The 24,826-nt window shown below is 40.5% G+C and overlaps 2 protein-coding genes across 2 annotated transcripts in view; one reads left to right on the forward strand and one right to left on the reverse strand.

Moving 5' to 3' along the window:
- Nucleotides 1-7,973: 7,973 nt before the first annotated feature.
- Nucleotides 7,974-8,682, reverse strand: LOC122000414. The gene has a single exon (XM_042554824.1). It carries the CDS (start codon nucleotides 8,680-8,682, stop codon nucleotides 8,113-8,115), a length of 570 nt encoding a protein of 189 aa, XP_042410758.1. The 3' UTR covers nucleotides 7,974-8,112.
- Nucleotides 8,683-20,487: 11,805 nt separating this feature from the next.
- LOC121999657 (probable polygalacturonase At1g80170) overlaps nucleotides 20,488-24,826 on the forward strand; it is a 29,554-nt gene continuing 25,215 nt past the window's right edge. The window contains exon 1 of the mRNA XM_042554307.1: nucleotides 20,488-20,658. Within this exon, the coding sequence (XP_042410241.1) occupies nucleotides 20,488-20,658 (171 nt within the window). The remainder of the gene's footprint in view (nucleotides 20,659-24,826) is intronic.

A 24,826-nucleotide genomic window follows, 5' to 3' on the forward strand; every position in this document is an offset into this window, starting at 1 on the left:
GGAGTCAACTTGTAACTCACCGTCAAGTTATAAGCTATGAGGTGAGAGACTGAGAGGGATTTTTTTTCCTAGGACATGCATCTATCTATCGCACTCTAGCCAACGTGGGAACTAAGTATACTGTGCTTCAAGTTAGTATGTTGTGTGATGAAGAGTGTTTGATGATGTATATTATATGTGTTTTATAGATGCATGGATTGTTCAATTTATTTGTGTTGGTTAAACCAATTAATTTTTCTATTTGTATTATTTGTGTTGATTACTCGAAGTATACGGTACTTCGAGTTGATCCACAGTTCAACCTATTGATTCAATCGGTGATTTGCATCTGTTTTAATCAAATGATGTTCCAAATCTAGCCATACAATAAACAATCCTCTCTGAGTTGCTTAATTAGGAGGCGCCGTTCTTGACCTCAAAACTCCACGGCCAACGAGAGGCTGTTGCTCATCAACCAGGTCCGGCTAAGGCATAAGCCATTAAAACCTATGTCTAGGGTCCCAAAAAATTAAGGCTCATTATTAGTTAAAAATAAATAAATAAATTTAATATCTAATATCTGCTTTTAAAAAAAATACTGTGCAGTCCCAAGCTGCATTATGCACGCACGCATGCATGCATATTTTGCTTTAATTTGACTTGCTTCGATTTCCGTTCTAGTTGCATATTTTACTTTAATTTGACTTGCTTCGATTTCCATTCTAGTGCTCTCTAGATTTTGCATCAGATTTTGCATTGATTCCAATGCAACGATTTTACTTGATTTTATTTTATTTCAATTTCCACTGTGCTCTTCAATTAATTCCAATGACAACTATATTTAATTACATATTAATTATAATTATTATATTCTCTAATCCTTAAGTTATAATATAACTATATAAAACCTTACATCTAATTTCTTTTCTTTCGTCTCATTTTATAATTAGTTGAACATCTACTCATTCTCTCATTAATGTTCTATGTATTTTTTTCTCTTTCATCATTGGTTCTCTAAGAAGACATTCTTTTCCTATTTTACTTGGTAATATTTTTTTATTTTTTTTAAATTATGGAAGGAATGGACTATGAACCAAAACCTAATTATTAGCAATTGCATCAAATTTTTTTTATATATTTGTGTCAATAATAGTCAAACTTTGAAATATCATCAAATTAAAAATACACGACATGAATTTTTAAATCTAGTTTATTTTTAAAAATAAATCCGCATCGGTCCCAAGTCTGAATAAAAAAGAATAAAGAAAAAATTAATTTTTTAAAAAACATTATTAAAGATTTTTTTTTTTGCCTAGGGCCTCGTGGAACCTTGAGACGACCCTGTCATCAACTTCTTGAGGATACCCGTGGCGTCGGCCACCGGCGATACCACCCTTGAGTTCGCGCTGAACACGTCATTGCACCTGTGTTGAATATTGAAGTTTGTTTAGAATCATTCTCGCTTGTCGATAACAACGCATAGATATTGATCCTGTTCGAAATCTGAGTCAGACGAAAGCCGACTAAGATGACATTGGTGTTGACGAAGAGGCAACTTTGACACACCTGGTGTATGTACGTCCGAAAAGTAAATCCCCATGAGGAACTCCCTGATCTATAGTATGAGGACTGCTAGTACCTGAACTCTGCACACACTCAGACAAGCACCCGAAGCGTTAGAGATAATAAATCAAGGAAAAAGTCCCCGACGTAGGCCCTCCGACGCTCAAGTCAGGTCCTTTTTCCTTAGAAGAACAATGTACGATGAAAAAAGAACTGTTGAAAATGAGTATGTATATATGCGTCCCTGGCTAAGGAAGAGGGTCTCCTTTTTATATGACACTGCATACCTTCAAAGTCTGCCTATTATCAGAGAATGTCGGGTGTCAGAGCTTGTTGGGTGAGAGAGGATGTACGATAGCCTCCTATTGGTGGAATGAATGTTTCATTCATAGGTGATAGCAGACCATGGGAATATTCTCTGACGTATGACAGTTATTCTCTGACAGGAGGTTATGATTCCCTGACATTGTTGTCTCTTAGCGCTTTCCGTCCTGCCCAGGTTTAGCTACAGACAGCTCGGGATGACCATTCAAATGTATCACCCGGCTTGAATCTTGATTAGGAAGATGAGACGTGGTGACCCACCCGAGCTTTATCTAAGACTATGGTGAGAGACCCATCTTTCATGCCTTGATTGCTGAAAAGTCAGTCGGGAGTTGTTTTAGTGAAAGTACCAGACCTGTCTACACAGCCCGAGCTGGGGAAGTCTGATCAGTCAGGGGCAAGTCAGGAACTAGTAAGAGCTCCATCTTATGTCTCAGATATGGGGGACCTACCCCGGCTGCGACCGTCCAAGAAATATACGGCTGATGACGTGAGGTGATCCAACTCTCTCTTTCTCTTGACTGTTGACTGTCACGTCCTCTTGACTTTTGACTGCCTGGCCTTATCTGACCCCACCTTTATGCACTGTTTCACAAACCTCCGCTCCAAGTCTAGTCAAAGGAGGCTCAAGTCCGACTGACTAGACCCCAACACGCTTGTGACTCAACCTGCGTACAAGGGACTGACATATAACTGATTATCTTTGTAAAGATTGAAACATGTATGCTGCTATTGACCCAGTGAAGGTGGCGAGTCATAGTATTGTCATTGGCTTGGCGATATTGGAACAGAAGAAAATGATCCAAACACTCCGGTTATTGACAAGTGTTCGCAAGAGCAGTGTTGGCTCATACCTTGCACCGGGGTGGGAGTTAGTAACCCGACCGAGAGATCATGGTTGCGAAAGCTTGCTCGCTTATAACTTGCGCTGAGGCGAGAGTCTGGAACGCCCACCGAGAAGTTGTTGGTCGTGAGAGCATGCTCACTTATAACTCGTGTTGAGGCGAGAGTCTAGAAAGCAGACCGGGAGGTCGTTGGTCATAAGAGCATGCTCACTTATAACTCGCACTGGGGCCAGAGTCTGGAACGCCGATCGGGAGATCGTTGGTCGTGAGAGCATGCTCACTTATAACTCGCACTGGGGTGAGAGTCTGGAATGTCGAGCTAGAGGTCATTGGTTGTGAGAGCATGCTCACTTATAACTCGCGCTAGGGCGAGAGTCTGGAACGCCGACTGAGAGGTCGTTGGTCGTGAGAGCATGCTCACTTATAACTCACGCTGGAATGACAATCTGGAATGTCGACCGAGAGGTTGTTGGTCGTGAGAGCATGCTCACTTATAACTCGCACTGGGGCGAGAGTCTGGAACACCGACCGGGAGGCCGTTGGTCGTGAGAACATGCTCACTTATAACTCGCGCTCGGACAGAGTCTAGAAAGCCGACCAAGAAGTCATTAGTCGTGAGAGCATGCTCACTTATAACTCATGCTGGGGCAAAAGTATGGAATGCTGACCGGGAGGTCATTGGTCGTGAGAGAATACTCACTTATAACTCGCTCTAGAACAAGAGTCTGGAAAGCCGACCGAGAGGTCGTTGGTGATCAAAGGAGATGCGCCCGTGGACTTAACCTTTGTGACCAAATTTGAATCTTCTCCTAATTCTGAGGTTGGGGTGAGACGCCAAGTTCTAATCAGCCATTATATTCCCGCCGCCTTTTAATCCTTTTCTCAAGATAGTGGCATAGAATTTTCAGTCATCGAGGCATGATGCCAGTGAGAAGTGGTGCCAATGCTCTTATATTAGGCTTATGAGTTTTTTATCTTTTCCATCATAAATGCCCTTTCATAAGAAACTAACACATGTCCAATTGACTTTCTTCGATATGATGCCTGACGCACGTTTTCTGCACGTGACCCAATGGTGCTTCATTTCCTTTGATCCAACGGCTATTGTGTGTACACTATTCCAATTGTCCGGCTCACATTCCTATGCTCCTTAAGATTTTTGGTTTAAAAGCCTTAAAGGACTCAAGTGGATGTTCATCGGCGCTTCTTCTTCCTCTAACCTTTCCTTCTCTACTTGTTCACGTCACCCTTCGTGCGTCTCCTTTGTAAGTGCTTCTTCTCCCTCTCCCCTTGCTCCTAGGTTTTTCGATTCGATTATGGCCGGAGATACTTTAGTCCCTTGGTATGCTTTCTTTCGCTCTAATTTTGATAGGAATGACCTTAAGTCAATACATCTAGCTTACAGCTTTCTGAAGCATATAAGCTTCACATTCCTGGGCCTGACGACCATCCTTGTTATCCTCCCTTTGGTTTTGTGACTTTCTTCAAGGACCAACTTCTTGGTGATCTGTGTTTTCCCATCCCTTCTTTCTTCTCAACACTGCGTCAATATGTCTATATCCCTTTATCTCAGTTTGCTCTCAATGTCTTCCGTGCCATGTGCGGGATGGTAATTTTGTGTCATTTGTACGACATTCCTTTAACTCCTTAACTCTTTCATCATTTCTATTCTTTCAAACAATCGGAGCCGAGTGTTTTTATGGTGCAGTCTAGGATTGGGTATAAATTCTTCCAGGGCATGCCTTCTTCCAATAAAAGTTGAAAGTTCTATTTCTTTTATATACAACTACCTGAGTCTGTGGCTTGGCCCACTAAGTGGCGTCCAAGCCTTCCCCCTACTTCTGACTTAAGTGACCACCAACATGGGCTAGATTATTTCACGGCTTCCGGGAAATTGGGTGGGGTGCAACTCCAACTCCCTTCCCTGCTACGGGAAAGCATGTTGTACATCTTTGGACTGAGCCCCATCCGGACATCCTTGATCGTACCTTTCAGTAAGATCAAATGACTCCTCCTTCATATCTTCACTAACTGAGGTATTTTCTTTTACTTGTAGAAGTTATCATGTTCAAAGCTTTCTCCCTCGACTCCTCCACTCTGCCCAGTGACATTCTGCGAAAACACAGAAAAGAGATCATGTCGGGCCAAGAGGTTCCCCAGGCCAGCGCCTCCGCAGGAGCCTCCTCTCAGCAAATAGAAGAACACGAGGCCCTTGAAGAGGAGTCTCGCCCTTCAATGGAACCCCCTGTCACTGCTACTACTTCTTCTAGTGGGAAGACTGCCTCTTTAGCTTCGGAGCGTCCTTTGCGTCTTCAACGTAAGAGGTGTCGTGTCACTCCTTCAGTCCAGTCATCCCCTAGGAGGCCGCCCATGCTGCGGGTGTCTGCCTAGGACAAGACTCCTTCTCAGGGCAGCACTCCAGTCTCCTCAGAGGTTGCAGCCTCTTCTCCTATCCTTGTTCAGGTCATGGAGCAGATGCCCTCCCAACCGGGTGGCCCGCCTGCGACTTCAACTCCTTCCCTGCCTCCCACATCCGTGGCTCAGCCCTCTTCTGTAGCTCCTACACCTTCTTCCCACTCTAAGGACCGCTCAATGGGGTGGTATGTATTTACTTCCTCCTTCTAACTACTGTCTCTCCAGGTGCTGGGCACAATCCCGTCTTCCAACACTTTCCCTAACTGCGGTCAGGTCCAACTTCATGGCGCCTTGGCTGACTCCTGGAAGAATACCGCTGACCTAATTTTAAAATGCTCTTCACTGGACTTGGCCGACGAGTTCTCCCATATCCTCGAAGCATCTCCTGGTCCCCTTCAGACTCTTCAGGCTCTTCTTCACCCGTATGGTGAAGTAGTTCCGCACACAGTACTAAATATGTGACGCGCCCTTCATGACGCCCCCATACATAGTCTACTATTATCCTGGGATACTCTGGCAATGAATGCATCAATGCCCAGATCCTATAACTGTCCAGGACTGGAAACTCTTCTTACTCAAGTTTCCAAAATAGTCTATCCAGCCGTCTAACTTGTCCGTCGACTCCATAAGCAGACTTATACTCTATCTCCTGAATCTCCTCTCAGAGCTGGTTTCGCCGCACTTCGCGACGAGTCAATGTGGTAATCGTCTGTGCCATCTGAAAAATTAAATTTAAATAAGTCAGTACAAAATCAACTAACCAGTACAAAACCAGTTTAATTCAATTTATACAGGCATACCATCATTATAAACTAAGAAAAACAAATCTTCTCGATTTTCAGGAGTTTAAGTCGACTGACCCATTAGACTGGTCAATCAGGAGTCCGGATGTTAAATTTAGTCTATTGTCCTCATTAGAACTAATCTAATTGGACCTATGTTCTATTATCGTTTAAGCCCAATTGAGTCAATTTCAGACTTATTGATCAAACTCAGGTCCGTTTGATTCAACCAATGCCCATTGGATTAAGTCTGACCCATTAGAACAAATCTAATTTTTTTTATGATCAAATCTGACACACCAGAACTAATCTGGTCATATTTGATCAACCCAACTTCTATAATCAAGATCACCCTAATTAATTCAACAATAAACCGAGCTGGTTAAACCAACAAATAATTTGAACCAGCTTTAGGTATCATTGAATCAAACTGGTCTGCTTAAATTAATTAATAATTTAAACCAGACCTAGGTTTGATCGGACAAATTGGTCTGGTTCAATTTTCAGTAAATTGAACCATAAATTAATTAAATATTTTTTTAATTAATTAAATACAGATAGATATGTATTATTAATTAATTAATAAATATTTAATTAAATTTTAACACCAAGTTTTTTTTCCATGCAACAAAAAATGTATCTAATTAAATTTTGTGCTTCGAGAAAACAAACTGTGCATGCCTTTAATCGATTCATAAATCGATTAAGTTCATGTTTTTTTTTCTCTTCGTCAAAAAGTACTGTTCACGATTTTAATTTCTCTTCAATCGATTGAATAATTGATTCTGTGAACAATTTTTTTTCTCAATCGATTCATGAATCGATTCAGCATAGGAGAAGGAACTGTGCCGTCAATTGAATCGATTCAATTTCTATCAATCGATTGAAATGTTTGAATCGATTGAACAATCAATTAAAACAAAAAAAATACGCAATGTTCATTATCTTCTTCGCAACAGAAGAAGAAAAAACGCGAGTTTTTTTTGCGTCGATTTTTAGATTTTCATGCTTTCAAATCTAACACGCTCTAATACCATTGTTGTTCCAGATAGCATGAAAATCGAAACTAAGCAAAGATAAAAACAATGCGGAAACCATAAACACTCACAATGATCTCCCGAAGAACCGCAATCGAAGACGCCGATCGATGAAGAGATTGCCGTTGTCGGAAGCACGATCACGGAACTGCCGGAAAGCACTTCAAGGTTCACGAGTCAAATCCCAACCTACGGATGTTCTCCCTTTGCTCACACACGATCACCTCCGCTGCTCCTCTGATCACCTCGATCGCTTGCTCGCTGTTCATCGCCTATCACGATTGCTCTTGGACGCCATCTTATATAGCTAGCAAAACATCGATTACCAACCGATGCTTTAATGGCTAGCTTTCAATGGAGGAAGATGAAGGATCGGCACCCCTTCATCTTCTCGACGTTGCAACTGATGCAACGTCAAATTAACAGTGACATACGTGCAGGTGTAACCAACATCGGCGGTGACGTGGCCTGGACAGGAGGAGGCCGCGAGGGCGGCTAGAAGCAGGCGGCAACGGCGAGGAAGCGGGCCATGGTCGTCGATGAGTTAGTTATTAACGTTGGGCTCTCTCTGTTTATTAACGAATAGGTGAGACAGACAGACAGAGAGCCCAGTCAACGAAATGAAACATAGATCGCCCTTCGACGTTCTTGGTTGTGGCAAATCTGTTGACCATTTCTTTAGGCAATTTGTTGTCTATGTGCTTGTTTATTTAGTCACCCTTGTGTTTAAACACTGTTTTAATTTAGGAAAAATACCAGATAATAGTGTGAATTATTCAAAAATAAATAAATCTATAAAGAATGCACTGTCCCAAAGCAATAGAGCCGACAAGTTCCTGCCAAAGCTTCCATTTTGATGGCGAGAAAGCATGCAGGAATACAATTGGAATAAAGATAGCAGATACAAAAGAACAAAAGAAAAGACTATCTTGTATCCTTGGAATTAATCCATTTCCTTTGTCTCTTTGATTTCCTTCACAATTAGCTGCTTCAAACAATGGGTTCTGAATAGAATTTAACAGAGGATAAGATCTAAACCCAAACAGTTGAGGTAAATATGATTGTGGAATGCATGATTAAGTCCTCTGCAAGGATCATCAACTAAAAATAGATTCCAATTCAAAACAACAACAACAAAACAATTCCATTTGCTCTTTCCCCCTTCAATCACACGCTTCTCGCAAGCATTTCCAAGTACCTTCTGTAAGACTCCTGCTTCTCCAGTCTAAACTTCTCGTGGCAGCTCGCGATGAACTTCTCCGCAAGCCGATCAATCTCATTTCCGCCCTCATTGTCGTTGTCTTTATCGTTACGGCCTCTGTTCTTCTCCTCGACCGGCGGTGGCTCCATGGGGTCACCATCCATGTCCTCCGCGGAGATCATTGAGTTCCATGTGGCGTCGTAGTACAAGCACTGGCTGACGTCGAAGAACTCCTCCGAATGGCACGGCGGCTCCGGAATTGGGATGATGTGGGAAGAAGAGTGGTGGACGTGGGACTTGCTCCTTCTCCTGTGCTTGCAGAACTTGTGGATTTTGATGATGTATGTGCTCTTCTGGTGGAAGAGCTCCATGAACATGGACTTGGTGGCCCGGACGGCATGGCGGACGTGTTGAATCACGTAGGATTTGATGAAGATTTTGATCTTGAGGGAGGTTGAGTTTGTGAATTGAGAAGGAGAGTTCAAGTAACTTAGATGGTGGTGGTGGTGGTGGTGGTGGTGGTGGTGGTAAGCCATGAAATCTAATAGCTTGCTAATATGATGCTTTCTCTATGTTTAAATATATATATAGCATACCAATTGGACAGGGCAAATTGGTCACATTGTGGACCCTTACAAAAAAATAAAGGTGATTGTCTTCTCTGTTGCGAGGGACAAATTTTGTTCTTCCATGTTGAGGATTCCTTTGTTTAAATATGAAATTTCGCTTCATATTTAATTGATTTTATACACTAAAAATAATGAATCAAGTTAGGCAACTCTCTAAACAAGCCAAGAGGGTGCTGAGGATGGACCTCCAACTCACTTTAATACATAGAACAAGTACATGTCACATGGAAGAGTACTGAGACATGAACATTCATTCATTCATTATTTTGTTTCAAACATTTGATATTTATTTTCAAGTCACGCATCATCTGCAAAAGCACTCACTCTCCCTTCATTTTATATTTATTTTGATCACACCTTGCAGCTGCAAATTAAACACCAGTACTGCACTGGTTCGGGAACATGAAGGGGAAGGCATGCAGAAATTAACTGATTGTGTCATGATAAGAGTTTGAGGAACTTTTAGTTTTTGCTGGGAAGGAGATTTGGCACACAGCAACACAGAAGAAAGGTGATGGCGATTGATCAGAGATGGAATCTTATACCACCACCTTTTATTCTTCTGTAATATTGCTGCATTTGAAAGTTACAGGATTTGCACAAAATACAATAAAGCAGGTTGCAGGTTGTACCATGACCCTCTTGCTCTTATCATGTCTAGGTCAGTACCAGCAGCATCCAAAGATCACTGAGATGGTTTTCTGTTTTGTTACAGATTGTCTTTTAATTTGCTGTAGAAATTGAATTCTCTCCTTGCTAACTATTTTTATTTTCAGATTAGTTTTGTTTGTCTTGAGACTTGATTTTTTTTTAGGTGTTTAAAGTGAAAATAAACGTTTTTTTTATTTATGACTTCAACATAATATGTCACATTGGTTTGTTACTTTAAAAATGTTTAAAATTATTAATTAATTTATGAGGTGTAAACAACACTTTGGGACTTGATAGCCATTAATTAGTTTGCAAATTTACTCGTGATCAAATTTTGAGGGATCGTAAAATTTTATGAGCCCAAAAATATTAAACAAGTTATCTTTGAAAATGCTTTCAGACTGCAACGTACAAAATTGTAACTAAGAATTTTTTTTTTCTCAAATTGTAGAAAAAAAATATCCTCACTCTACTTGAATTCACACAAAATAAGTATTAACTTAATTGTATATGTTAACTGTATAAGTACATAAAAATGAAAATGTAGATAAAAATTAAAATTATTATTTTTTATTATGGAAAGACATGTCAAATGAACCTAAATATCAAATAAATATATTTAATTGAACACTAATAAGTCAAGTCATCAATATTTAAAATTTCATAAACAATCTATAAATAAATTTATTTAGACTTTAAATACATCTCAAATAAAATCCAGGTGAAAATGAATAGCTCCCATTTCATTCTTACTTCTCCCTATTAAACATATATATAACAAAATATAATCCCAAGGCTATGCAATATGAGTAACTCTTATTATTAATTAATTTATATATGACTATATATTATAGAAACGAGAATAAATTATAATTTTAAATAATTAAAATCTAACATAACAACATAACTTATTTTATACATTAACTTGCTCTAAAATAATTTAAAATTTTTCATTTAAAATATAATCACAACTTTTATATATATATATATATATATACCAGCGGTTTTTATATTAATATATTTTCCAATTTAATTAGTTTGCTACGGATCTTTTTTATCAATAAATTAAATACTCTTTGATACGGCGAATGACGAGGGACCGAGGTGAGATACACAGGTCAATATATTGAAATAGATGACAGTCAAAGTTTAAAAATGGATCAACTAGAGTGTCTTACTCAGTGAGACTTTGCACCGATCAGATAGCGACGATCGGCTAATGCCGATCTAGCATCCCAGGGTCAGTTCTCCATTCGGATGTCATCGGACCTAGTTCCACCCTCAGTTATTTATGAAGCTCTACTCTCATACGTTGATCAGCTAATATCGATTGGACATCCTAAGGGCCAAGATCCTTACTCAAATATCTTCGAGGCTTAGTTCCTCACTCAACTACTAACAGAACTCTACTTTCCATCACACGCCGATTGACTAAGGCCAATACAACATCGCAAGGGCCCAGCTCCCCACTCGGATGCAACCAGAGTCTAACTCCCCACTCAACTACTTACGGAGCTCTGTTCCTCATCACACGTCAATCAGCTAATGCCGATCGGGCATCCTAGGGGCCTAAATGTCTACTTGAATGCCATCGGGCCCCAACTCTCTACTAAACTACTTACGGAGCTCTACTCTCCATGACACATCGATTGGCTAATGTCGATCAGGCATCCCAAGGGTCCATCTTCTCACTCAACTACTTACGGAGCTTTGCTCCCCACTACACACCGATCGGCTAAAGCCGATCAGGCATCCCAGAGGTCCAGCTTCCCACTCGGACATCGTTAAGGCCTAGCTCCTCACTCTTCTTATGGGGCTCTGCCCCCCATTGCACATAGATCGGCTAAGGCCGATCAGACATTTCTAATAGGACACTTCAAAGATAGAGGGAGGGTGAATAACTCATCTCACTCGCTTCGTGGATGATGATCTTTTGTTGAAGTGGATAAACTTAAAGCGACAAACTCCCCAATGATAACACTAGGATTTACTTGGCATCCATCTCAAGAAGAGGTGACTAATCCAAGGATCTACACCGAGTATACTCTCCACTATAAAAAACACTCATTCTAAAAAATAATCTAGAGGTGGAGAAACCTTTTACAACTCACACAAGCAATACAACTCGAAACAAGAAATAAATACACAAATAAAAATGAAAACCTTCTTGTTTGATTTCTTGTTACTTGTGAATGTCTCTTATAAGCTAGGAAGTACAGCAACACCTCAGCCTTAAGCTTTCAAAAACTGGTGGAGAAGATTGAGTGAAGAGTTGTTGTTGTTTGAACTTGTCGTCACCTTTATATCTATGTTTTAGGGCTTCTAATTGATTGGACTTGCTCCTAATCGATTACCATATTAGATCCGCGCAATCCCAGCCGTCCAAACCTCGCAACCCGCATAACGGTTATATCCCAATCGATTGGGGAGGCTTTGATTGATTGCTCGATCGATTCAAAGTGCCTCTATGCTCTTGTAGATTTCCTTGGAATCTATTGACCAATTGATTCCGGTTACCTCGCACCTTTGCCAGAAATATACCCAATCAATCAGCTGATTGATTGCGGTGCCCTAATCGATCAGTTGATCGATTGGGAAATACTATACATTTTTGCAATAGCTTCCCAATCGATTGACTGATCGATTAGGCTTGGGCCAACTGATCAATTGTCTAGCCCTATTTCGCCAAACACAAGTTTAGGGTTCCACTTCCAACATCTAGTCAATTATGACCTATTGGAACTCCTCATTGCCTAACATCAGATTAAACAAGACATGTTGGGATTTCGTCACCAAGTGTTCGGTCAATCCATTAACCCACTTAGATTTTTCTCTTCGTGCCAAGTGTCTGGTCCTCCATAACCCACTTGGACTTCCAAATCCATAGTGTCCAGTCAACCTTGACCCACCTGGATTTCTACATGTCTGACTTTACTCAACAGGACTTTTCACCACCTAGCTTCACTCAACAGGGTTTCCTTCTGCCTATCTTTACTCACTAGGACTTTCCACCTGGCTTCACTCATCAGAATTTCTTTTTTCCTAATTTCACTCACTAGGGCTTTTCAAATTGTCTGACTTCACTTACTAAGACTTTTCCTTCTGCATAACTTCACTCACTGGGTTTTTCATCTGGCTTCACTCACTAGGATTTTCCTCCAGCCCAGCTTCATTCGCCGGGACTCCCCACACCAAGGCTTAGTTTGGAAGTTGGAAGGGAAAAGAAAAGAAGAGAAAAAGAAAGGAAGGAGAGAGAAAGGAAGAGAAGAGAAATGATGTGTTGTTTTATTTGGGAGCGGAGGAAAGAAAAGAAAGGAAATTACTTTTGAAATAAAAATTAATGATTTTCCCTCCAACAAAAGTTTCCCTCCATTTTCTCCCTTTTTGGGTGGAAAATCTTTTAATTATGAAAGGAAAACTTTCCCTTCCCTCACTTTCTTTTCCTTTACATAAAAAAACTCCCAAACATTATTTTTTTCACTTTTCCATCCAAATCTTTTCCTTTCTCTCCAATTTAAAACTCCCAAACAAAGCGCAAGTGTCCTATCCTCCATGACCCACTTAGATTTTTCATTTTCTGTCAATCTTCCCATTGGACTTGTCCTTGCCTAACTTGTAGTTTGGACTTCCCAGGCAAGTATCTGACAATCTTGACCTACTTGACTTCTCGTCAAACTTTGACTATCAGTCTCCATATATTATCAAATATCAAAACTCAAACATCAAGACTCAAGCTTGAGCCAACTCAAGCTTAGTCAACCTGGTCAACCTTACCCAGGAAAATTGACCAATAATCCCAGAGGTCCATCTCCCCACTCATATGTCATCAGAGCCCCCGCTTCCCACTCAGAAGATATTGAGGCTCAGCTCCCATAATAAGAGACTGGGCTCACTGTTTTCAACCCATCTTCCTATTAAGGAGTCAAATGCCTAGAAGCTCAGTAGTCCTCCTAGACCATGAGCTTATTTCACCATTAATACTTCACATGAGTTTGTTAAAGAATCAGGGGACTGTATCTTTGCATAGATACAGAATACTCCTCCCATACCTACAATGTGATTGTGATATGTGTAAATCTACAAGTGCACAGAATGTTGTCAAGTAAAAAAATATTGATCTACAAGGACTATTTGTAAGTACCTTGGGTTGATTTTGATGTGGTCAAGTAAGTCAAGTTAAGTCCTATTATGTTTGACCCTTGTATCTAAGAATGTAGAAACTTAGGAACATAAGAAGTAAAGCAGAAGATACAACGAATGAGAATGATTGCATAGGAACAGAGTTGGCGGGCATGGTGCATTTGATGGACGATAAGCTGTAGAAGAGTACACTGGCAGATGAGAAAGACACGCGCAGAGTATTTGAGGGACGAGAAGCTAGGAATGAAGCTTGCTTGAGGAGAGGCTGGAGTTGGGTTTGTGTGAGCTCAATTCCAGATAGCCGGAGTATCACCCAACTAAGCACGGAGAAAAGAATGGTCAATATGGCAATTGACTATTTGGATGAACAATGCTCAATGTACCTCCAATCACTTTGAAGGAGTCTCGAGCTTCAGCAGCGAATATGCTACATACGGGACCCGAAGTGCCCCCCAACGCAGCAGAACCATTAAGCGATCATTGCTATGTGGATAAATGTTTATCCCTTAAGGGTGTCTCGGATGTCCGTGGAGGCACCTTGGAGCTACGTTAGCCAATGGTAACATTATCCTAGGAGGTTATAAAAAGACCTCTGGAGTTAGGAATTAAACACAACATGAACAACAACTTCTGTATTCAATTCTTAGTCTTTTTCTCATCTTTCAAAGAGTGTAAGAGGCTTCTTCACCTTCAATGAAGGAGAATTTTAGTGTATTTTTATGTGTCTTGGATTAACAACCACATAAGTTGTAACTAAGTAAACTCCGCCTTCTTACTTATTCTTTTAATGTTAACTATTTATGCTTAATTAATTATCCATCGTTGCCAAGTTCCTAGTAAGAGATTTTTGCTAACTTCTTTTCAAGGCAATTCACCCTTGCTTGCTAGCCTACACAGTCCAACACTGTTGATTAAGAACTAGCTGAGTTCACAAAGAAAGTTATCTAGGCAATTAAGGTTGTGTGTAGTCACAAGAAAGGTTGATCCAGTAGACCTTGAAAGAAGGTAGAGAGTGTTGGTGCGGTTAGCACTAACGATCTAACTCGGGTTTTGATGAACGACAAATCAGGTTAAGTTAGGTTTGTCATTATCTAACACACTGATCGAGTGTACAGGCTAAGTCCAGACAGGTCGACGGGCTGACCGGATGTCTGGCACGAAGTCCAAGCGGGTCGACGGGCTGACCGGACACTTGGCACGAAGTCCAGCTAGGTCGACGGGCTAACCGGATAGCTGACGAGAAATCTAGGCGGGTCGACGGGCTGACCAGACGCTTGGCACGAAGTCCAGCTAGGTCGACGGGCTGACCGGATAGCTGGCGAGAAGTCCAGACGGGTCGAAGGGCTGACCGAACATCTGGCAGGTGAGTAAAGGTAAGTCACTAGAAGGGAGTGACTGTGAGGGCGCGTTCCCGGGAAGGGAACATTAGGAGTCGATCCGGCTCAGATCCATTTCGGATATCTAAGTCGAGATCGTGACTAGATTCCGGTCTCGGAAAGACGGAATCTATGTCATACTTTTTATATTGAACTTATAAATTGTGCTAACACTTTGTTTTGCAGGATATACATTATCTATTTGCCTCGGACTAACCTTGTCTTGCAGGAAAGATGTTCCCTGGAGAAAGGTGGTCCGGGCGCCCGGAAGGGATCCGGGCGCCCAGAAGGGATCCGGGTGCTCGGGAGGCAGTTTTTATCCTGAACGCGTCGTCGCCACGTGGAGCTCGCTGGTTGAACTTGCCACGTCTCACCAGGACGCCCGGAAGGGATCCAGGGTGCCCCAAGCCTCATATAAAAGAAGGGGCAATGGTGGAGCTCAGAACAACAACTCTGAATTGAAGAACTCGCTCTCCTGTGCTCCTGCGACGTTGTAAAGCTCCGACAAACGTGTTGCTTCTCTTTTTAAGTCTCTTATTTTTGTCGGTATTGCTTTAATTCTTTTATTAGCATTTTTTGTACTTAGTTTGTAATATTTTTTGAACTGCTAATGAATTGCCCATCGAAAGCACCCTTGTGTGCGGGCCTTGGAGTAGGAGTTGCCAAAGGCTCCGAACCAAGTAAAATTGGTTCTTGTGTTAGCATTGCATTATTTTACTTTTTCCGCTGCGCTTACTCTTTTCGATGAATTTTTTATAATCGATATTCACCCCCCCCTCTATCGAAACATCACGATCCAACAGAGAGATCACAATAAGAAGGCGAGTGATCAAAGGGAGAAGGTAGAGAAATCAAAATAAGAAGACAGATAAATCTCAGAGATAAGGCAGAGAGATCACAGTAAAAAGGCAGAAAGATTTCAGTAAGAAGATAGAGAGATCACAGAAAAAAGGTAGAGTGGTCAAAGTAGAAGGCAAAGAGATCATAGTAGAAAGGTAAAGTGATCAAAGCAGAAGGCAGTGAAATCGCAAAGAGAAGGCAACAAGATCTCAGTAAGAAGACAGCGATGATCATAGTAACTTCAGAGGGTGAAGGCAATTCTAGGATGTGTTGGAGCAATCAGTGTGACCCTAGGTTTTGAAGTTTGAGCAAAGATTTAACTTAGGTTTATTGTTATATTTGATATGCATTGTGAGTATGTAGGATACAGGTATAACAAGGAAAGTCCAAGTGTGATCTTGGCAAAGGTGAAAGTCCAAGTGGAGTCATGGTGGTGTAAGTTTAAGCTTGAGTCTTGGCAATGTAAGTCTAAGTATGGCTTAGCAAGGATAATGACCATGGCTAAAGGAGGCTAGAAGGCAAGGTCATGAGAAGATCCGACAACAAGGATAAGGTTAATGAAAGTTCATGAAGGCAAGACATGAAGGATGTAAAGACATCTGAGGGGTGCAAGGCTCATGGAAGGGGATTGAAGGTAAGGTCGAGAGTTGTGCAGGAAAGGACGAGTGCATGAGTGATTGTACTTGGGGGTAAAATTCTAAGTTAGAGTTTATCAATCAATTGGTATATGTCTTAGTCGACTAGTGGTTGAGAACCAACAACTCATAAGGATGTAGAATTTGTGGTTGTAGAGTTACCAGTCAACTGGTGCAATCAACTACTAAAGTTAGTACTCGACTGGTAGCGAACAGAATGTTTCTATTTACTTAGCTCATGAAAACCATTCGACTGGTTAGTATGGCAGCCGATTGGTATCGAGTCGTTAAGGTGTAATGGTCGATTTTTTTATAAAGGCTAGTCAACTAGTGACTTTACCGGTCAACTGGTGGTGAGAAAATAACTTAGTATTTTTCTCCCAAACTCTATTTAATAGAGATCAGGGTGACTGGTTGAGGTGACGATAATGGAGGTGGTTAACCCCTATTAGAGTCTCCAAAGCTCTCCTTGTGATCCAAGTGCTTGTGGTCAAGAGTTGTGGTAAGGTTTCTCTACCGACAAGGAGGTTGTGCTAGCCAGAGTTTATCGGGGGTCGATCCACTGATGACTTGAGGTTTTGTCTACTTTACGGACACGCCATGGAATAGGAGCAAGTTATCTTTGAACCACGTAAATGAACGCATCATTTGGTTTGTTGTCTTTTTGTCTTTATTGTTTATAGGCTAGCTTTTATCTTGTTAGTTTATTTTTGTATTCCGTTGTGCACTAACAAATGTAGGAAGAGATCAAGTGGGTGATCGACTATTCACCACCTCTAATCGGGTACAAAGGTCCCAATAGGATGCAGGTTTCATCATAATAATTGTAAACACTTAATCTATATTTGGCTTCCTATTCTCAATAGTGGTTCATGTAATTAGACTATCCTATGGTATCCAACGTGAACTTTTGATACTATATCGGTATATCAATTCCAATTTGTCACCTACTTTTAGAGCAGTTGAAATTAGGGATGACTTCCCTAAGGAGACCTTGTCGTGAGATCCCATTAACTCCAAATAACCCTTCTCCTACTATGTGACGATGAATTGAGATTGATCGATTAAGATATATGACAGGCTATTACTGCTCGTAGCATACCGATCTACTTTCATAGCCGACTCTCCATATCTCATGTTTCTATGGGTTAGAGGATTAGATTCTCCTTTCGGTTCATCCCCGAATCCTCATGAGATACAAATTTCATACTTTTTGCATCAGGATCGTGTATACATAGTAGGCCTTGGCCATAATTACACATTTCATCGAACAAGTTACATGCAAACTCAATAGATTAAACAAAATATTATTTACATATCAAAGGAGTTATTCCTACTCCTATAATCAAGAGAACTACTCTATAATGAGAGAAACAATCCAAAGATACTAAGAGAAGCATTCATACAATACAAATTAGACAATAGAGATAAAGAAATGCTTAAGGAGAAGATTCTCAGTATCTTCGGAATGATTTCTTGCTCCGGAGGTGGATGGATCATCAAAATGGATGAAGATGATTGCTTTAGGATTTTCCGTAGAGGGAAAAACCCTCTCCCAAGGAGGGTAATAGAGTCACTATGGTCTAAGATGATCCAAGCAAGGATTTGCTTGACCCTTTTATACTTCTCTTAAACTGTCTAGATCTATAGATTTATTGGGCTATTCTAAAATAGGTTTTTTTGACCCTTAAACTTGGTTTTATCGAGTTGGACCTTGAATCAAAATTGTAGATCTCGAAATTATCTACATTTCTATAGGTGGTATGATTCGTGACTCAAATAGACTTGAAAGTTATGGTCGTTCAAAATTTGGTATGTAGTGCAGTCCAAGGCTGATAGGCCCCCTTGCCAGTTGGCACGGGCACCCTTGTTCAGCTCTGGAAAATCACCATTTTTGGCACGGCCCATGCCACGCGGGTGGAAGTTGTTAGCTCCATTTTATCACTATTTTGGAATTGATTTCTTCCATACGAACACTCTCGTGTCATGGGACACGGTTGAAACGTATTCCTTGATTAAAACTTCATTTTGAAAGTCTTTTGAAAGCCTTTTTCTTCATGTATTCTTCATGTATTCGACTCAATGATGAGACGTGTATAGCTTGTGTTGAGCCTTTTTCCTCTCCATTCTTTATCTTTCTTGGCTATAGGAGCACACATGTGTCATGGGACACGGCCAGAGCCTGCTCCTTACTCCAAGTTCACGTTTCAAGGGATTTATGCTCTAGAAATCATATTCTATCAATGAAAATAAGTAAAGAGCGGTCATCCGAATTAAAAGAGTAAAAATAACAAAATGAAGTACAAATAGATGAAAACATGACATATATACACACGAAATGGGATAGGATGTATGCCAAACTATGATAAAAATCCTATATAAAATGCATACATCAAAATCCCTCAAACTTAAATATTTGCTTATCCTCAAACAAAACATGCAATTTAAATTTATTTGTGTAAATGATGCACCATAATCCCTAGTGAATCAGTCTAATCCTATCATGGAGTTTCATTGATGAGCATGATACAAAATTATCTAAGTGTGACATAAGTAGAAGTTCTCTATAGTTAGTGCAATAAGTGACCTAACTTTTTCAATTGTCAATATCCAAGCCTAGTCAATTCTGTTGGTGCAGTTAGCACTAATGGTCTAACTCAAGTTTTGATTAATGACAAAATAGGTTAAGTTAGTTTTGTTGTTATCTAACACTCTGATCGAGTGTGTAGGAGAAGCCCAAACAAGTCGACGGGCTGACCTGATGTCGACACGAAGTCCAGCTAGGTCGACGGACTGACCGGATAGCTGGCATGAAGTCTAAACGGGTCGACGGGCTGACCGAACGTTTGGCACGAAGTCCAGCTAGGTCGACAGGCTGACCGGATAGTTGGCACGAAGCCTAGACAGGTCGAATGGCTGACCGGATGTCTGGTAGGTAAGTGAAGGTAAGTCACTGGAAGGGAGTGACTATGAGGACGCATTCTCGGGAAGGGAACTTAGGCGCCGATCCGACTTAGAACAATTTCGGAACTCTAAGTCGAGATCTTGACTAGATTCCGGTCTCGGAGAGACGGAATCTAATTAATATTCTGTTTAATTTTAAACTATGCTAATACTCTGTGTTGCAGGATATATATGTTTGCCTCCGAACTAATGTTTTATTGCAGGAAGGAAGCTGCTAGAAAAATGGGGTGCGGGCGCTCGGGATGGTTCCGAGCGCCTAGAGGTCCGGGCGCCCGGGAGGGATCCGGGCGCCCGAAGGTGAAAAATTATCCTCAACGTTATTTCACCACATGGAGCTCCCTGGTTGGCTCGGCTACGTCATAATTAGGGCGCCCTGAATGTTCCAGGCGCCCCGAACCTCCTTTATAAGGAGGGTCAAGGCTGAAGCTCCAACAACAACTCAGAGTTTACTCTTTTGTGCTCTTGCGCCGCTGTGAAAAGATCTCCGACAAAGTTTTTTCTTTCCTGTCTTATTTTCATAATTGTCGTTTTTTCTTTTACTACATAATTCTTGTACTTAGTTTGTAATAAGCTTTTGAATTATTAGTGATTGCCCATCGAAAGCACCCTTGTGTGCAAGCCTTGGAGTAGGAGTCGCCAAAGGCTCCGAACCAAGTAAATTCTTGTGTTCTCTTTGGCTTGTCTATTTTCCACTGCGTACGTATCTCGAATATTTTTAAATCGATATTCATCCCCCTCTATCGAACGCTTACGATCCAACAAGTAGTATCAGAGCGGGTACCGCTCTGAATTGGTGCAACCACCAATCGAGCAAGGGGGTCCTTTTTAAAAGTAAAATAGATATCGTTTGGGTTTTAAAAAATATCCTTACTCCTTTCATTTTTTTCCTCCAAAATCATTTTCGAAAACTTCATTTTCATCTTTTAACCATTGGTTGATATTAGCGAAATATTGTATTTTCAAAAATTTACAATAATATATTTTTTAAATATTTTATTAATATTTTATTATTAAAAAAAATTCATGCATATTTCTTTATCACCCACACTGCTTACCCAAGACAAAGTCTTGGAAATTGTCTCTTGTCTATTTTCTTTGCAAGACCAATGTCTCTTCTAGAAGGACGGAGCATCAACAAACCACTTCCATATGAGATGTACGAGAGGCATGAATTCAATTTGTGGAGGATGCAGATGGAAAGCTTCATCTTCATGAAAGACTTTGATAGTGGCTTGACAGTGAGAAGATCAACACAAAAATCAGAAGCAAACCAAAAGGTAATAAAGTTAGTTTCAGATTTATTACCTGTCACGCCCCAAAGGAGTCCCTGCCAGACAAAAATCCGACAACATCTCCCCTGTACCGGTGACAATATGAAGCATAAGTACAAACAAAATATACATCAGCCACATGCGGCTGGAATATTTATATACACAACCACGCAGTTATAATAACAGCTCACACGGCTGGAATGAAACAATTACAACCACGCAGTTATATATAAAACAGCCCACACGGCTGTACTAAAAACCAACACAGCGGAAAAACGAACACGGAAAACCCAATACAACACAAAAAACACACTGCTAGCCGGCTAGGCTTTATACAATAAATACAACACCAAAACCATAAGATAGCCACATGGCTATACATAAATACAATGCCAAAAATAAGAAAAGAATATACAAAACGAAAAACGACCTTCGGATGTGACGTAGGACCCGGCAGACAGGATACTCCGAGCGACACCAACCATCTACAGGCTACCTGAAAACATAAATGTATATATGCGGTGGTGAGTATAGGTAACTCAGCGGGTAATAGAAAAGATAGTGCATGGACTATACATAAACATGGAGATCACAAGTATACAGTCTCAGTAGGGAATATGAACATGGTCATACTATCATAATCAATGCATCTGAACATACCTGACATAATAACCTGACATAAACTGTACAAAGCACAACTAACATAATGACAGATACAAACCCAATCTGGAATCGACCCATGGTACAATGATCAGTAAACTCATCGGATCTGCAACAGATATACCCGTGACACCTGTGCAATATAAGTACGACTGCATATACATGTAAAATAAATGACATGTATGCAGCATGGCAACCAAGTGCAACAATCATATCTCAAACAAGTGCAACAACGACAATCACATGCAACTAGTAACTACTAGGCATGTATGCAAATGCAGATGCACCGCGCATCAAATGCAAGAATAATAACTGCGTATGCATGCTCCATGGTCACCCCCGCCACCTCTCTAGACACCACGACCCCTGTATGGCCGAGAGGCTTGGGTCTGTGACGACTGTACTACCCTCCAGCCCACTATATAGTGGTCGAGGCGGACAGTCCGCTAATAGCTATCTAGCTAAATAGCATCAGGGTCCCTGACTGCTCACAACGCCGGATCTCACTAAACCTCGTGACCGGGTGGCACGACAGGACTAGCAGCAACTGCTCCAACTACCACTACCCATGAGTGGCCGAGTGTGCGGTGCTAAACCAAACCAACTGATGACTCTCTCACCACAAGGGAGACAACGGTCATCAGATGCAATGAATGATGAACATGATATATATATATATATATAATCATCATCCATGCAACAACCCCAAACCTCATAAATACCTCCGACAAGAGTATAATCGTCATGATACCTCCACGTATCCCACCAAACATATGTACACACTACACATGTATAATCAACCAAAAATCTCCAATAATCCCACCAGACACATGTACACAAAAGTATAAGCACAATCAACATGTATCCTCCAATAAAAACACAACAGACATGTGTATATACCCCAACCATACAATCAACACAACTCCTCCAAAAGTACATGACAAATACGTATGTACACCCCCATGTAAATGCACGGTCAACAAGATGACTCCTATAACACATCTCCACCTATGTACAGTCATATACCCAATCAGTATGGTAATACCAACAACCCGACAATCCCTACAAGACATACTCTACACGTGTAATCACAACAGAGTAGATATCAAGAGTAGAGACTGTATATGAATTAAATAGATCATCACAAGGGTCAAGCATAAGTATCATGCAGGAAAAACAGCAACCGATCATGATAGAAGATAAAGCAGCCTAATTCATCCAATAATAACCATGCACTAAGTTTCAAAGAAACTATAAAGAGGCCAAGGAAGAAATACCCGTCTTTATCTATCGATCGTGTCAAATAATCCCGCGTCGAGACACTCGTCCCGAATCCAAGTCCTGCGATCACATAATATATATTTAGCTAATTACATAGGTAGCAAATAGCTAAATAACCTCCCCAATCTAATTAGGGAAAGCCCTAATCAAAATAGATTACTTACTTCCTTAATCCATAATCTATTAATTCATCCAAAACTCACTTAATCAACACATCCTAAATCCAATTCACATAATTCATCATCAATCCAACACTAATCCAAACTCATCATACATTCTTCTAAATTCACTAACCAGTTCAAGATTCCATCCAATTCAATAAATCAAAGCTGAATTCCAATTCCTTAATCCTGAATCAATTTCACACTAAGAAGAAAACTAGTGGTAGACACTTACCTTGAAGGATGGCAGCAAATCCCGAATCTCACAGCCCAACTAGATCTCTGTCGACAGCTACCAAAGAAGTCCTAAACCAATTCCTTCCAAAATCAAATCCAACACTTAGCTGTAGAGCAATTGATTTACTGAACTCTTCACAAACAGAACCTGTCTCACCTTAACCAACCTCCACCTCTTCATCCGAGATCTCCACAGCTACTAGAAGTGAAGAGACAGTGAATGGCAACAGGGAAAGTCCACAATCCATGCCTTTCTCTCTTCTAAAACAAGAAGAACAAGAAATCAACCGGGCAATCTATTCCTCACCAAAAATCCAGCAACAAGAATAGCACCCATTACCTCTTTCTCATCAGTCGCTGGTGTTGATCACAAATCCGACGAAGAAAATGATCCCTAATGGAGCTGTGGTGGCCAAAACCAACACACCGTCACTGCCTCCCAAAAACCATTACCCAAATCAACACTATAAAGAAGATTGAATGCTCAAATTCACAACCAGATCTAACCACTTACCTCCAAGATCATTGCTAGGGCACGGTTGATGGAGAAATTGTGCCGGCGTAGCTACGACGTCGGGATCAAGAGGGCGGCTTGAATCTTAGCAGTAAGGTAATCAAAATTCCACTGATGATGAAGGGCGCCCGAGTAAGAGATTGTTGCTGGTTGCAAGCTCGTGGCCGGTCGGCACGATCGTGGCGACGCCAAGAAGAAGGGCGATCGGTATCCGCGAGATCAAAAGGAAAGAGGGGCAGCAACCGGATAAGATCGGAGGGAGAACCGACTGAGGCACGCTGGAGGAGAAGGTCGTTGCCGGAGGTGAGCTCGCGGTGGCCGGCGATCGGGCGAGGAGATGGGTCGGGGAAGATGAGAGTCGCGCGAGAATAGGGAAATCGGGAGAGGAAGAATGGGGAAAGGAGAAGCCGATTAGGTATATTAACATAGGTTAATTAAACTTAGGTTAGTTTAATTAAGGTCTAAGTTAATTCTCAAATCAACTCCCACTTAAATGAGTATTTCAAAACAGGTTTTCCCTGTACCCCAAATCTATCCCCTCAAAACGGGTCATACGGACTCCGTTTAAATCCCGAAAAATTTCTAAAAATTTCAGAAAAATCCAATAAGATTTTTCGTCCAATAACTTTTATTATTTAATTTTTACGGTATCTTACATTACCTAACAAAGTTAATTGTAGGATAGGAAAAGTCAAGGATGCCCACGAGTTTTGGACCTGTCTGACCAAGTTTCACGAGGAGCCGTTGGAGTTAGACGATCAAGCCAAAATTGAATCCAGACTCAAGTCAGATCCAACGCAAAAACCTACTGAATTAGGGGTTGCGCTCAAGGTTAGTAATATTTATCAAAATACCCCTGTTAATAGTAGTTTAAATAATATGCATGCTAATTTGGATATTTCTGAAAATTTATGTGAAAATAGTATAGTTGATAATACTTACAAAAATACCCCTAGGATATTTTCTGATAAAATAAATCTAATTAATTTAGAAAATAGAGAAAATCTGAAAATAATTAATAAATCTAAAAATTCAAATTTAAACCTAAACAAATCTGAAAATTCAAATGATAAAAATGACAAGGTCAATATTGATCTAGATAAAATTAATAAATTTCTTAATAAATTATTTAATAATCTAGACAATATCAATCTAGAAAATCCTATCCAAATCCAAGATAATTTAATTAACAAAAAAAATTAAATGATAAGGTTAATCTAATAAATTCCACTAATCATATTAACGTAAAAGGCAAAGAAAATATAAGGATAAAATCGAACACTTTGATAAAATCAAAACTAAATTTAACAAACTTAAAATT

Source organism: Zingiber officinale, chromosome 7A, assembly GCF_018446385.1.
Source record: "Zingiber officinale cultivar Zhangliang chromosome 7A, Zo_v1.1, whole genome shotgun sequence".
NCBI lineage: Eukaryota > Viridiplantae > Streptophyta > Magnoliopsida > Zingiberales > Zingiberaceae > Zingiber > Zingiber officinale.

What these genes read in the sequence shown, in the direction of transcription:
- LOC122000414 (XM_042554824.1), bottom strand. Translation starts at nt 8,682, where the DNA reads ATGGCTTACCACCACCACCACCACCACCACCACCACCACCATCTAAGT.